Here is a 15,028-nt window from a genome sequence, read left to right on the forward strand (position 1 = left end):
ATATGACAACAGGAAAATGCAAACTCACTTCCTGTAAGCTTTTTCACCCTGAAATGTGTCCCTCTTCAGTACAGGAAAGACTGTGCTATAACTTAAATTGCCAAGCACAACATCTAAAGAGGACAAAAAGATATAAAACATCCAGGCCATGGGAAAACCTGGGTAGCCACAGCCACTCAAGAGGGAGAGAGCTTTTTAATGCCAGGAAGGAAAAAAACTGGCAGGAAATGGCGGAAATAGTACGCCAAATCCAGTCATTTCTGAAGTGGAACCACAGTCGATGGCCTCCACTCCAAACCAACAGATACAGATACTAGTGCCAGAAAAAAAAGTCCCCCCCCAGTACCACCAATACCACCAGTCCGATGACATTCTTCTTTGCAAATATACAGGGTCTAAAGCCAGCAACGAACAACAAAATACCTTTCATCCGTGGACTGCTTGCAGAGGCAAATGCAATGTTCGCGGCCTTCACAGAGACCCACATAAAGGATCACTTGGACAACGAAATATGGCTCCCAGGTTACGACCTATACAGATGTGACAGAATGAATAGGCAAAAGGGAGGGGTTGGCCTGTATATCGCAGAGTCACTTGTTTGCACAGAACTGCTTAATGCCTCAAATGATGTAGTGGAAGTTAGCAGTAAAGATCGAGAACCAAAACCTAGTCACTGGGGTAGTCTACAAGCCTCCGGATGCAATTCCAGCAATTCCAGGAACAGCTGTCAAAAACTGACCACTGTCTGGAAAATCTGCCAGCTCCTGCCCCCAACATCTTGCTCCTGGGGGATTTCAACTTGAGGCACCTAAAATGGAGGAATATAGCAAATAATGTTGTTGCAGTGATAACACCAGGAGGCAGCTCTGACAAGAACTCACACATACATGAGCTTTTAAATCTCTGCACAAAATTCAACTTAAACCAGAAAATAATAGAGCCTACTAGATTGGAGAATACACTAGACCTCATCTTCACTAACACTGATGATCTGATATGAAATGTCACCATATCAAAAACAATATACTCATATCACAACAAAATCGAGGTTCAGACATGTATGCGCGGAGCCCCAGACCGACAAAATGAGATTAGTTACGAAGGAGCCTTCACCAAATTCAACTTCAATAACAAGAACATAAAGTGGGACCAAGTAAATCAAATCCTAAATGATATAAGCTGGGAAGATAGACTAAGTAACACAGACCCCAACTTATGCCTAGAACAGATTAACTCGGTGGCACTCGATGTAAAATAGAAAGAGACAGGCGCTCACTTTACAGATGACGGAAAAGAATAACAAAGCGGCTAAAAGAGGCCAATATATCTGAAATGCGTAGGGAGTCACTGGTCAGAGAAATAGCAAACATCGAACTTAAGCTAAAGGATTCTTATAGGAGTCAGGAATCGCGGGAAGAACTAAAAGCCATGAATGAAATCGAAAGAAACCCAAGGTATTTCTTTTCTTATGCTAAATCAAAGTCGAGAACAACATCCAGTATTGGGCCCCTACTTAAACAAGATGGGTCATACACAGATGACAGCAAGGAAATGAGTGAGCTACTCAAGTCCCAATATGACTCGGTTTTTAGCAAGCCGCTAACCAGACTGAGAGTCAAAGATCAAAATGAATTTTTTATGAGAAAGCCACAGAATTTGGTTAACACAAGCCTATCTGATATTATCCTGACATCAAATGGCTTCGAACAGGCGATAAGTGACATGCCTATGCACTCTGCCCCAGAGCCAGATTCATGGAACTCCGTGTTCATCAAGAACTGCAAGAAGCCCCTATCATGAGCTTTTACCATCCTATGGAGAGGGAGCATGGACACAGGGGTCATCCCACAGTTACTAAAAACAACAGACAGCCCCACTCCACAAAGGGGGCAGTAAAGCAATAGCAAAGAACTACAGACCAATAGCACTAACATCCCATATCATAAAAATCTTTGAAAGGGTCCTAAGAAGCAACATGGGTTTAGAGCAGGTCGCTCCTGTCTGTCTCAGCTACTGGATCACTACGACAAGGTCCTAGATGCACTAGAAGACAAAAAGAATGCAGATGTAATATATACAGACTTTGCAAAAGCCTTCGACAAGTGTGACCATGGCGTAACAGCGCACAAAATGCGTGATAAAGGAATAACAGGAAAAGTTGGTAGATGGATCTGTAATTTCCTCACAAACAGAACACAAAGAGTAGTATTCAACAGAGTCAAGTCTGAGGCGGCTACGGTGAAAAGCTCTGTTCCACAAGGCACAGTACTCACTCCCATCTTGTTTCTCATCCTCATATCTGACATAGACAAGGATGTCAGCCACTTGTTCTATCTAGGCTGGAATATTGCTGCACACTAACAGCACCTTTCAAGGCAGGTGAAATTGCTGACCTAGAAAATATAGAGAGAGCCTTCATGGCGCTCATAATGGAGATAAAACACCTCATTTACTGGGAGCGCTTGAAGTTCCTGAACCTGTACTCCCTGGAACGCAGGCGGGAGAGATACATGATTATATACACCTGGAAAATCCTAGAGGGACTAGTACTGAACTTGCACACGAAAATCACTCACAACGAATGCAAAAGACTCGGCAGACAATGCAACATCCCCCCAATGAAAAGCAGGGGTGTCCACTATTTTGGCTATAGAAATGTTTCCTGGGTTCTTAGTCATGCACTCGGGTCACTTAAACTTCACCACCTTGTTAAGGGCAACCTAGCTTTGGAAAAATTTAGGAAAGGGTGAGTGTAGATCCAGTGTTTGCATCAAAACATAAATAAACAATTCTGTATGTGCTTTCACCTGACAATGCTTCACTACAAGCACTAAGAATATTCTTCAATTTACATAGTGTTTTATTGTATATTTGTCCATAATTAATACGATAAAAGCAACTAAAGGAAAATATTTTGGTAAATTGGATTGATACCTCGTCTCTTAGCCTTCATCCTGACCCTTATGAATGTGTAGGTTCCTCATGGATATAATAATAATATTAACTATATGTACTCACAAGACATGCAGCATTAAATACAGGGAATAGTATTCAAAAGGAAAATCAATATAATGTACATATATCAATATTTCATTTATGTCAATAAATATTTGTATACAAAACACTTCATGCAGCTGGTTAAATTTGTATTTTAAAGTAAATCATAATTTATGGATACTGATAAGTGGCTTAAATGACATGTAAGCAAACATTAGGACAAGTTCATTAAGAAGGTCCTGGGACCTTCATCACTACTAACAGTGATGAACATCCCAGGACAGAAACATCTTAATAAACATGTCCTAGTGTTTTCTCACCTGTCTTTTTAAACCATCATTACACCTGGTTAATTATCTTATAACAGGGTTAAAGCATGCTTCATTCGCTCAACAGCTGTATCTTGCCCGAGCATATATAGCATCTCACCAACAGGAGGACCTTCCTGGAAAAAAGTACACCCACATTAATGTTCGGCTGTGCATGATTCCATAATACAGCGAGAAAAGTGTTCAGTAAAATCAAATAAAAAAAAGTTATGTAGTAGGCTATGTAATATAATTAAGTAAAGACTACCAAGTTAATACAGGATAATAACATTTACACATGGAGCAGGTTATTTCCAAATCAATATAAATATTATGTTTAGAGGCTTAACTACACCATATTATAATAATAATAATAGTATCTGTAATAATAATATAAAAAGGGCTGGGCACTTCCCCATAAAAATAAATACACACCCATCATACAGTATGACTCACCTTCATACCAGTGACAGTCATCCTTATTAACTTCATGATGGCAGGAATCTTCAGGCCATACTGCCTACTTACATCTTTTATTTCCTCAACAATACGTTCTTTATTAAAGTTTGATATGGAACTGATAACTTGTAAAACACACCGCAAGACTTCAGCTGGAAAGATTATAATTTTATTTTTTGAAACCTTGGACAAAGTAACCTGTTAATTAAGAACAATTCCATAATATTGGAGCTACCCTACTTTTCCTCAGACAGGCAATGACTGCCTCTCATTTTCCAGGCATTGCATGACTTGCAAGTTTAGTGCTTCCTAACAATTGTAACAGTAAACCTTATCAATAGAGAGAAACAATATAAAACTGATTGTTTTTCATTTACAGATGAGGTCAGTAATAACACTGCTTGTTATGTATTTTCTTTGACGGATACACACACACACACTCGGTGGCCACTTTATTAGGTACAGCTGCTCATTAATGCAAATATCTAATCAGCCAATCCCATGGCAGCACCTCAATGCCTAAAAGCATGCAGATATGGCCAAGAGGTTCAATTGTTGTTCATACCAAACATCAGAATGGAGAAGAAATGTGATACAAGTGACTTGGACCATGGAATCATTGTTGGTGCCAGAGGTGATTTGAGTATCTCAGAAATTGCTGAGCTCCTGGAAATCTCATGCACAACAGTCTTGACTCTAGAATTTACAGAGAATGGTGTGAAAAACATAAAACATCCAGTGAGTAGCAGTTCTGTAGGTAAAAACACTGATAATGAGAGAGGTAAAAGCATAGTTCAAGCTGCCCAGGCAACTTATGTTCCAAATAGGGAAATTAGATCAAACAAAAATAACTCTAAATGGATAAACAATAGATTAAAACAGCTCATAGGTCAAAATAGAGACATTTGCAAGTGAATCAAAAAAAGTGAGGAGCACTTAAGGAATCAATATTCAGTCAGAGTAATCAAAAAAGGAATAAGAAAACTCAAATGAGATTATGAAGTTAAAGTTGCAAGAGATTCAAAGATCAACCCAAAAAGTTTCCTTCAGGTATATAGGAGTAAGATTAGGGACAAGATAGTCCTACTTAAAAGTTGCTCAGGTCAGCTTACTGTCAGTAACAAAGAAATGTGCACAATCTTCAACACTTATCAGTAAAATTCCAGAAATCAAAAATTACAAAGGTCAGGACGAAAACAAGCCATGCTCGATAAAAGTCACTAGTGACATGGTTCTCCAACAAACACAGATTAAAAGTAAATAAATCACCAAGCTCTTAAGGGTTATAAAGCAATATAAGCAGGAACTCAGCAAACTATTAGCTAGTCTTTTCAACATATCATCACAAACTGGCATAATGCCAGATAAATGGAAAATAGCAAATGTGATACTTATCTACAAAACAGGAGATAGGTCATTAGCTACGAATTACAGACCAATTAGCCTAACCTCCACTGCGCAAAAAATTGATGGAATCAATAACTGCCAAGGCTATTCAAAGCCACCTTGAAAAACATAAATTCATCAATGACTCTCAGCACTTTTCAACAAAGGGACATTCCTGCCTTACAAATTTATTAACTTTTCTCACTAAGGTATTTGAGGAGGCAGATCATGGTAATGAATACGATATTGTGTATTTGGACTTCAGTCACGCCTCTGATAGAATGCCACACCAGAGATTGTTGAGGAAAGTAGAGGCACATGGAAAAGGAGGGAAAATCTCTTCCTGAAGAGAGGTATGGTTGACTGATAGGTAACAAAGTGTTTGTATAAATCAGGTGAAATCGGACTGATGGCACTGAATCTGCAGTCTCTAGAAAGGCATAGAATTAGGGGAGATATGACTGAGGTGTATAAACAGAAGACAGCAATAATGAAGGGGATATAAATCTTCTTCTTTCTTTCAACGTACCAGCCGTATCCCACTGAGGTGGGGTGGCCCAAAAGGAAAAACGAAAGTTTCTCCTTTTAAATTTAGTAATATATACAGGAGAAGGGGTTACTAGCCCCTTGCTCCCGGCATTTTAGTCGCCTCTTACGACACATGTGGCTTACGGAGGAAGAATTCTGTTCCACTTCCCCACGGAGATAAGAGGAAATAAACAAGAACAAGAACTAGAAAGGAAATAGAAGAAAACCCAGAGGGGTATGTATATATATGCTTGTACATGTATGTGTTATAAGTAGTAGGTTGGTTGACAGCAACCGCCCAGGGAGGTACTACCGTCCTGCCAGGTGAGTGTAAAACTGAAGCCTGTAATTGTTTTATACGATGGTAGGATTGCTGGTGTCTTTTTTTTTCTGTCTCATACACATGCAAGATTTCGGGTACGTCTTGCTAATTCTACTTACACTTAGATCACACTACACATACATGTACAAGCATATATATACACACCCCTTTGGGTTTTCTTCTATTTTCTTTCTAGTTCTTGTTCTTGTTTATTTCCTCTTACCTCCATGGGGAAGTGGAACAGAATTCTTCCTCCGTAAGCCATGCGTGTTGTAAGAGGCGACTAAAATGCTGGGAGCAAGGGGCTAGTAACCCCTTCTCCTGTACATATTACTAAATGTAAAAGGAGAAACTTTCGTTTTTCCTTTTGGGCCACCCCGCCTCGGTGGGATACAGCCAGTGTGCTGAAAGAAAGACATGTATGTGTAGTGTGACCTAAGTGTAAGTAGAAGTAGCAAGATGTACCTGAAATCTTGCATGTTTATGAGACAGAAAAAAGGACACCAGCAATCCTACCATCATGTAAAACAATTACAGGCTTTCATCTTACACTCACTTGGCAGGACGGTAGTACCTCCCTGGGTGGTTGCTGTCTACCAACCTACTACCTAAAGGGGATATAAATAACATGCATAAATATCTAACCAAGACAGGACATGCAGCAATGGGTTCAAGATGGAAAAATTTACATTTAGAAAGAATATAGGAAAGAGGTGGGTTAGTAACAGTTGTGGATCAGTGGAACAAACTCCCAAGCAGCATCAATGAATAAAAATTCTTGGAAGTTTTAAAAACAGGTCAGACAAGTAAGTACATGAGGTGTGACTTGGACTTGCCTAACATAGGTCAATAAGCCTGCTCAATGCTTCTTCCTTCTTATGTTTTTATAACAATGGCCAGACTGGTTCAAGCTGAGAGAGGTGACAGTAACTCAAGTAACCATGAATTACAACAGGATGTACCTAATAAAGTGGCCACTGTGTACATGCAGGCCAATATTCACAGAATTAATTTGCATACTTTCCAAGGTTTAAAAATGTAGTGTTAGAGTGTTCAGCAGAAGTTTGTGGTTACAGGAAAGTGGGTGCAGGAGGGAAGAGGAGCGATTGGTGGAATGATGATGTAAAGAGAGTAGTAAGGGAGAAAAAGTTAGCATATGAGAAGTTTTTACAAAGTAGAAGTGATGCAAGGAGGGAAGAGTATATGGAGAAAAAGAGAGAAGTTAAGAGAGTGGTGAAGCAATGTAAAAAGAGAGCAAATGAGAGAGTGGGTGAGATGTTATCAACAAATTTCGTTGAAAATAAGAAAAAGTTTTGGAGTGAGATTAACAAGTTAAGAAAGCCTAGAGAACAAATGGATTTGTCAGTTAAAAATAGGAGAGGAGAGTTATTAAATGGAGAGTTAGAGGTATTGGGAAGATGGAAGGAATATTTTGAGGAATTGTTAAATGTTGATGAAGATAGGGAAGCTGTGATTTCGTGTATAGGGCAAGGAGGAATAACATCTTGTAGGAGTGAGGAAGAGCCAGTTGTGAGTGTGGGGGAAGTTCGTGAGGCAGTAGGTAAAATGAAAGGGGGTAAGGCAGCCGGGATTGATGGGATAAAGATAGAAATGTTAAAAGCAGGTGGGGATATAGTTTTGGAGTGGTTGGTGCAATTATTTAATAAATGTATGGAAGAGGGTAAGGTACCTAGGGATTGGCAGAGAGCATGCATAGTTCCTTTGTATAAAGGCAAAGGGGATAAAAGAGAGTGCAAAAATTATAGGGGGATAAGTCTGTTGAGTGTACCTGGTAAAGTGTATGGTAGAGTTATAATTGAAAGAATTAAGAGTAAGACGGAGAATAGGATAGCAGATGAACAAGGAGGCTTTAGGAAAGGTAGGGGGTGTGTGGACCAGGTGTTTACAGTGAAACATATAAGTGAACAGTATTTAGATAAGGCTAAAGAGGTCTTTGTGGCATTTATGGATTTGGAAAAGGCGTATGACAGGGTGGATAGGGGGGCAATGTGGCAGATGTTGCAAGTGTATGGTGTACGAGGTAGGTTACTGAAAGCAGTGAAGAGTTTTTACGAGGATAGTGAGGCTCAAGTTAGAGTATGTAGGAAAGAAGGAAATTTTTTCCCAGTAAAAGTAGGCCTTAGACAAGGATGTGTGATGTCACCGTGGTTGTTTAATATATTTATAGATGGGGTTGTAAGAGAAGTAAATGCGAGGGTCTTGGCAAGAGGCGTGGAGTTAAAAGATAAAGAATCACACACAAAGTGGGAGTTGTCACAGCTGCTCTTTGCTGATGACACTGTGCTCTTGGGAGATTCTGAAGAGAAGTTGCAGAGATTGGTGGATGAATTTGGTAGGGTGTGCAAAAGAAGAAAATTAAAGGTGAATACAGGAAAGAGTAAGGTTATGAGGATAACAAAAAGATTAGGTGATGAAAGATTGAATATCAGATTGGAGGGAGAGAGTATGGAGGAGGTGAACGTATTCAGATATTTGGGAGTGGACGTGTCAGCGGATGGGTCTATGAAAGATGAGGTGAATCATAGAATTGATGAGGGAAAAAGAGTGAGTGGTGCACTTAGGAGTCTGTGGAGACAAAGAACTTTGTCCTTGGAGGCAAAGAGGGGAATGTATGAGAGTATAGTTTTACCAACGCTCTTATATGGGTGTGAAGCGTGGGTGATGAATGTTGCAGCGAGGAGAAGGCTGGAGGCAGTGGAGATGTCATGTCTGAGGGCAATGTGTGGTGTGAATATAATGCAGAGAATTCGTAGTTTGGAAGTTAGGAGGAGGTGCGGGATTACCAAAACTGTTGTCCAGAGGGCTGAGGAAGGGTTGTTGAGGTGGTTCGGACATGTAGAGAGAATGGAGCGAAACAGAATGACTTCAAGAGTGTATCAGTCTGTAGTGGAAGGAAGGCGGGGTAGGGGTCGGCCTAGGAAGGGTTGGAGGGAGGGGGTAAAGGAGGTTTTGTGTGCGAGGGGCTTGGACTTCCAGCAGGCATGCGTGAGCGTGTTTGATAGGAGTGAATGGAGACAAATGGTTTTTAATACTTGACGTGCTGTTGGAGTGTGAGCAAAGTAACATTTATGAAGGGATTCAGGGAAACCGGCAGGCCGGACTTGAGTCCTGGAGATGGGAAGTACAGTGCCTGCACTCTGAAGGAGGGGTGTTAATGTTGCAGTTTAAAAACTGTAGTGTAAAGCACCCTTCTGGCAAGACAGTGATGGAGTGAATGATGGTGAAAGTTTTTCTTTTTCGGGCCACCCTGCCTTGGTGGGAATCGGCCGGTGTGATAATAAAAAAAAAAAAAAAAAAATAACTTTCCAATTTCTAAAGCAGTCAATGACATACTTGTATTATTTTTACAAATATAAATGAGATACATACCATGCTTGCAAGACATTGCTGGAAGCTCCTCTATAGGAATGGAGTCTGGCACAACCCAAATATATGCAAATTCAGGCTGTAATAAATCTTGAAGACGAACAATTCTCTTTTCAAAATATATCAGTACTCTTTTTAAATAATCTGCAGTCAGAACTTTTGCTTGAGTGGTACTTGATGAAAGTCTGAAAAATTATAACACATCTTGCGACACTTTCTAAAGTACATAATGTGCTACAATGAAGAATGAGCAGCATTTCACATTTACTGCATTATGCTATACTTTTAGTACTTCACATGAATATATACATAATGTACTTAACTACAGGTATGGTGCATTTTTATGACTACTGTATAATAATAATAATCACCATGTAGTGAGTCATGCTGTTCATTAGGTATCCCTGAAGGGATACTTTTAATTCAGGAAAGAGCATAGGTAATGAGGTCAAAGAGGAATATTGTACATCCAAAAATGTAATGGTAAAATGCAAAGCAGAGGTTTGTGGTTATCAGAGAGTGGGTGCTGGTGGGAAGAGAAACAATTAGTGGAATGACAAGGTGAAATAATTAGAATATGAGAGGTAAAACAGCTGGGTTAGACAGGATTAAGACTAAGATGGTAAAAACAGGTTTGGATAGTTTTTGAGTAGTTGGTTTATCTATTCAATATGTGCATGAAAGAAGGAAATGTACCTGTGGACTGGCAGAAGGCACGCATAGTTCATTTGTAAATGGAAAAGAGGGGACATAGAGTACTAGAAAGTTGAGTATACCAGGTAGAATTATTACTGAAAGAGTTAAGAATAAGTCAGAAATTAAGAAAGCAGAAGAATAAGAAGAAGGGTAAATGACATAAAGACTAAGTGTTTACAATGAAGCATATTCTCAGGTGCTAAAGTGTACTAAGTTCACTATTTTGCCATTATATTCCCAAGCTCATTTATTTGATTACCACTTTATTGTTCACCACAACTTATATTAGTCCCTTTTATATTATAATTTTGTATTATAATTCTAACTTTAAAGAATTACCTTTAAAGTACTACCTACTATCATATTCCCACGCTCCATTATTTGATCATCACTTTATTTGTTCACCACAAATTATTTTAGTCCCTTTTATATTGTCTCCTTTATTTTAGCTTTAAAAAACTACCTTAGCTCATTATTTTTACATTTGTTAAATAATTCAGGTGCTATTTTTTAGCACCTGACAAAGAACTTTGTCCTTGGAGGCAAAGAGGGGAATGTATGAGAGTATAGTTTTACCAACTCTCTTATATGGGTGTGAAGCGTGGGTGATGAATGTTGCAGCGAGGAGAAGGCTGGAGGCAGTGGAGATGTCATGTCTGAGGGCAATGTGTGGTGTGAATATAATGCAGAGAATTCGTAGTTTGGAAGTTAGGAGGAGGTGCGGGATTACCAAAACTGTTGTCCAGAGGGCTGAGGAAGGGTTGTTGAGGTGGTTCGGACATGTAGAGAGAATGGAGCGAAACAGAATGACTTCAAGAGTGTATCAGTCTGTAGTGGAAGGAAGGGGGGGTAGGGGTCGGCCTAGGAAGGGTTGGAGGGAGGGGGTAAAGGAGGTTTTGTGTGCGAGGGGCTTGGACTTCCAGCAGGCATGCGTGAGCGTGTTTGATAGGAGTGAATGGAGACAAATGGTTTTTAATACTTGACGTGCTGTTGGAGTGTGAGCAAAGTAACATTTATGAAGGGATTCAGGGAAACCGGCAGGCCGGACTTGAGTCCTGGAGATGGGAAGTACAGTGCCTGCACTCTGAAGGAGGGGTGTTAATGTTGCAGTTTAAAAACTGTAGTGTAAAGCACCCTTCTGGCAAGACAGTGATGGAGTGAATGATGGTGAAAGTTTTTCTTTTTCGGGCCACCCTGCCTTGGTGGGAATCGGCCGGTGTGATAATAAAAAAAAAAAATAATAATATTTTTTAGCTTTAGAATATTTACTTTGTTTTATACTTAATTCTAACTATAGATTCACTACAAATCTTATGATTACAAGCATTGATCCTGATACCAACCTCTTATTTAATGACTTGAATTAATCAAACAGTTACTGTAATTACTACACAGCAGAACAATCAAAGGCACTTCTCAGAGCCAACAAAAACATAACTGTCTTTAACTACAATATCAGATCTTTAAGCAAGCATTACGATGGCCTCATAGCATTACTAAATTCCTTGCATGCCAATATGTCCATCATTACACTAACTGAAACCTGGCTAAAGCCTGATACTACAGATGTCTATGCCATTCCTGGTTACACAGCCATACACAACTGTAGGCCAGACCAACAAGGGGGTGGCACAGCTATATACTACTCAGACCAACTAGAATGTATCACTAATACTTGCACAAGGGATGAACATGGGGAATATATAATAGCTAAATTCAAATCCAAATACCTACAAAAACCTCTCACAGTGATAAACATCTACAGAGTTCCACAGTCAAACATTAGCCAATTTAGTCAAAACCTAGGAAGTATGATAACTGATGCACGCATGAACAAAGATCACTTACTACTCTCAGGTGACTTCAATATAAATCTCCTGCAAGACCAGGACCCACACGTTACTGAATTCACAAACACAATGAGTAACTGCATGTTGCTACCAACAGTAACAAAACCTACAAGAGTTACGGAGATTAGTGTTTCCCTACTTGACCACATCTGGACCAACACCATATCCCCTTTAAAATCAGGCATAATTACAGATAATACCACAGACCACTACCCTACTTTCCTCATAACAACTCTTGGTAAATTACCCCAAGACACTACTAAAGTCACCTTCAGACTTCACAATGAGGCAGCCATTAATAACTTCACAACAGCAGTAACAAACACTGACTGGCACACTGAGCTAGAAATCTATACAGATATTGACGAATGTTTTAATAATTTTCTAAAAAAGACCCAATACCTCTATAACAAGCACTGCCCTAAAAAAACTAAACAGATGACAGCTAAGAGACTGAACAGTCCCTGGCTAACACCCAGCATTCTCAAATACATAAATACAAAACACCGATATGAAAAACAGTACAGAATGGGTCACATAACCAGAGACCAAACAAAACGTTACTCATCAATCCTAACCAGCCTGATAAGAAGGGCAAAAAAATTGTAGTATTATGAGAACAGATTATCCAACTTACGAGGTGATATAAAAAAGACCTGGAAAACCCTATCAGAAATTCTGGGAACAAAAAAGATATCACGAAATAGCAAAATAAAATTAGCAAAATCAGATGAACCCCAACTCCCACCAACAGAAACAGCAAACAGACTCAATGATTTCTTCACTATAGGACAAAACCTTGCCAATAAAATCCCAAGCTCAGATACCCCACCAAATGACTACCTCACTGGCAACTACCCGAACACACTGTTCCTAGCTCAGACTAACCCATACGAAGTCTCCCTTATTATCAACGCACTAAAAAACAAGGCAGGAGATTTAAATACCTTACCACCCTTTATATACAAAAAAGTGTCACAAGTGTTATCACCAATCATTGCAACACTCTTTAACAAATCCATTGAATCCTCCACCTTCCCTACAGTTCTCAAAATAGCAAGGGTCACCCCGATCCATAAAGGAGGAGACCAAACAGAGTTGAATAACTATAGGCCAATATCCAATTTACACCCTCTCTCAAAAATCTTCGAAAAATTAATTCATAAACGAATCTACTCCTACCTCATCTCCCAAAACATACTCAACCCCTGCCAATTTGGATTCAGGCCTAATAAAAATACTAATGATGCTATTATACACATGCTAGAACATATATACACTGCAATAGAGAAAAAAGAAGTCCCACTGGGGATCTTCATTGACTTACGTAAAGCTTCTGATACAGTTGACCATGACTTGCTCCACATAAAATTGTCACACTATGGTATAAGAGGGCACTCCCTCAACTACCTCAAGTCATACCTCAGCAACAGAAGCCAATATGTGTACGCAAATGGGGCAAGCTCTTCCGCACAACCAATTACAGTTGGTGTCCCACAGGGAAGCGTCCTTGGCCCTCTTCTCTTTCTCCTATACATAAATGACCTACCAAATGCTTCGCAATTACTCAGACCCACACTATTTGCAGATGACACTACATATGTCTTCTCTCACCCGAGCCCAGTCACGCTAGCCAATACTGTAAATACCGAATTACAGAAAATATCTACCTGGATGAGGACTAACAAACTTACACTAAACATTGACAAAACCTACTTCATTCAGTTTGGTAACAGAGCTACAGATGTCCCTCTTAACATAATGATAAACGGATCACCTATCACAAAGCTAACAGAGGGAAAATTCTTAGGAATCCACCTTGATAATAGACTCAAATTTCATACACATATACAACAAATTTCTAAGAAAATTTCCAAGACTGTAGGCATACTATCGAAGATACGGTACTATGCTCCACAGTCAGCCCTCCTGGCCCTTTATCACTCTCTTATTTACCCCTATCTCACCTATGGAATTTGTGCATGGGGCTCAACAACAATTAACCATCTCAGACCACTAATTACCCAACAAAAGGCTGCAGTTAGAATGATAACAAATTCTCACTACAGGCAGCACACTCCACCAATATTCAAAACACTCAACCTACTCACCATACAAAACATCCATACTTATTATTGCACCTATTACATACATAGAACACTTAACTCTGATATTAACCCTCCCCTCAAACATCTTGCCAACCTCAACAGAACACATGACCATAACACAAGGCACAGATCACTCTTTGATGTTCCTCGTGTCCATCTCACGCTATGCAAAAACTCAATGGTCCTCCATCAACTCTTCCACATCCTTGCCAATCACATCCAACCCCATGGACTTCCCAAGTGCCACAATAGATTGCACAACAGGCATAGGGTCCTCAGGGTCAGTCCCAAACCCTTCAAAATCCCTCTCTTGGACACAATCTGGCCACATTTTTCTCCAAGCAGAGTTCAAAGTCCTGGAAGTCACTCCCTGCCAAGTCTTAGCTATAAAGCTTATGGAATGGAAGATACTGAAGTGATTCCTCCAGAACTCTCTTAGGGTCAACTGAGCATCCAAGGTCACTTCAAAGCACCTTTGAAACACTGCTTTTGCGTAGAGTTTTTCGAAGTTTGATATGACCTGCTGGTCCATGGGCTGGATGAGAGGAGTGGTGTTAGAAGGCAAGAACTTCACTGTTATAACACGGAAGTCCCTGAACAATTGGTCTTCCAAGTCTGGAGGATGAGCAGGAGCATTGTCCAATAGTACCAGGAGGCACTTGAGTTACAATTTCTTTTCCAGGAGGTATTTTTCACACTGGGGCCAAACACATCATTGACCCACTCTTTGAAAATGTGCCTTGTGACCCATGCCTTATTATTAGCTTTCCACATCACACACAATCTATTCTTGACAACATTGATTTTCTTGAACAATCTGTAAGTTTCAGAGTGATACACCAGTAAAGGCTTCACTTTGAAATCCTCACTAACATTACCACAGAACAAAAGAGTAAGCCTGTCTTTCATAGGCTTGTGTCCTGGCAGTGCTTTTTCCTCCTGTGTAATGTAGGTCCTGTGTAATGAAGGCCTGTTTCATCACAACTG

The 15,028-nt window shown here is 39.8% G+C and overlaps 1 protein-coding gene across 3 annotated transcripts in view; it reads right to left on the bottom strand.

Annotated features, from left to right (window-relative positions):
- Positions 1 to 3,082: 3,082 nt before the first annotated feature.
- GluRS-m (putative glutamate--tRNA ligase, mitochondrial) overlaps positions 3,083 to 15,028 on the bottom strand; it is a 51,033-nt gene continuing 39,087 nt past the window's right edge. For 2 of the 3 annotated variants that reach the window (XM_053797487.2, XM_053797495.2), the window contains 3 exons: positions 9,391 to 9,572; positions 3,762 to 3,916; positions 3,083 to 3,442 (listed from right to left, as the gene is read on the bottom strand). In XM_053797487.2, the coding sequence (XP_053653462.1) occupies positions 3,356 to 3,442; positions 3,762 to 3,916; positions 9,391 to 9,572 (424 nt within the window). In that variant the 3' untranslated portion in view covers positions 3,083 to 3,355. The remainder of the gene's footprint in view (positions 3,443 to 3,761; positions 3,917 to 9,390; positions 9,573 to 15,028) is intronic. The other variant, XM_053797478.2, reaches the window with a different exon arrangement.

This window comes from Cherax quadricarinatus, chromosome 37 (assembly GCF_038502225.1).
Source record: "Cherax quadricarinatus isolate ZL_2023a chromosome 37, ASM3850222v1, whole genome shotgun sequence".
In the NCBI taxonomy this organism is placed as follows: domain Eukaryota; kingdom Metazoa; phylum Arthropoda; class Malacostraca; order Decapoda; family Parastacidae; genus Cherax; species Cherax quadricarinatus.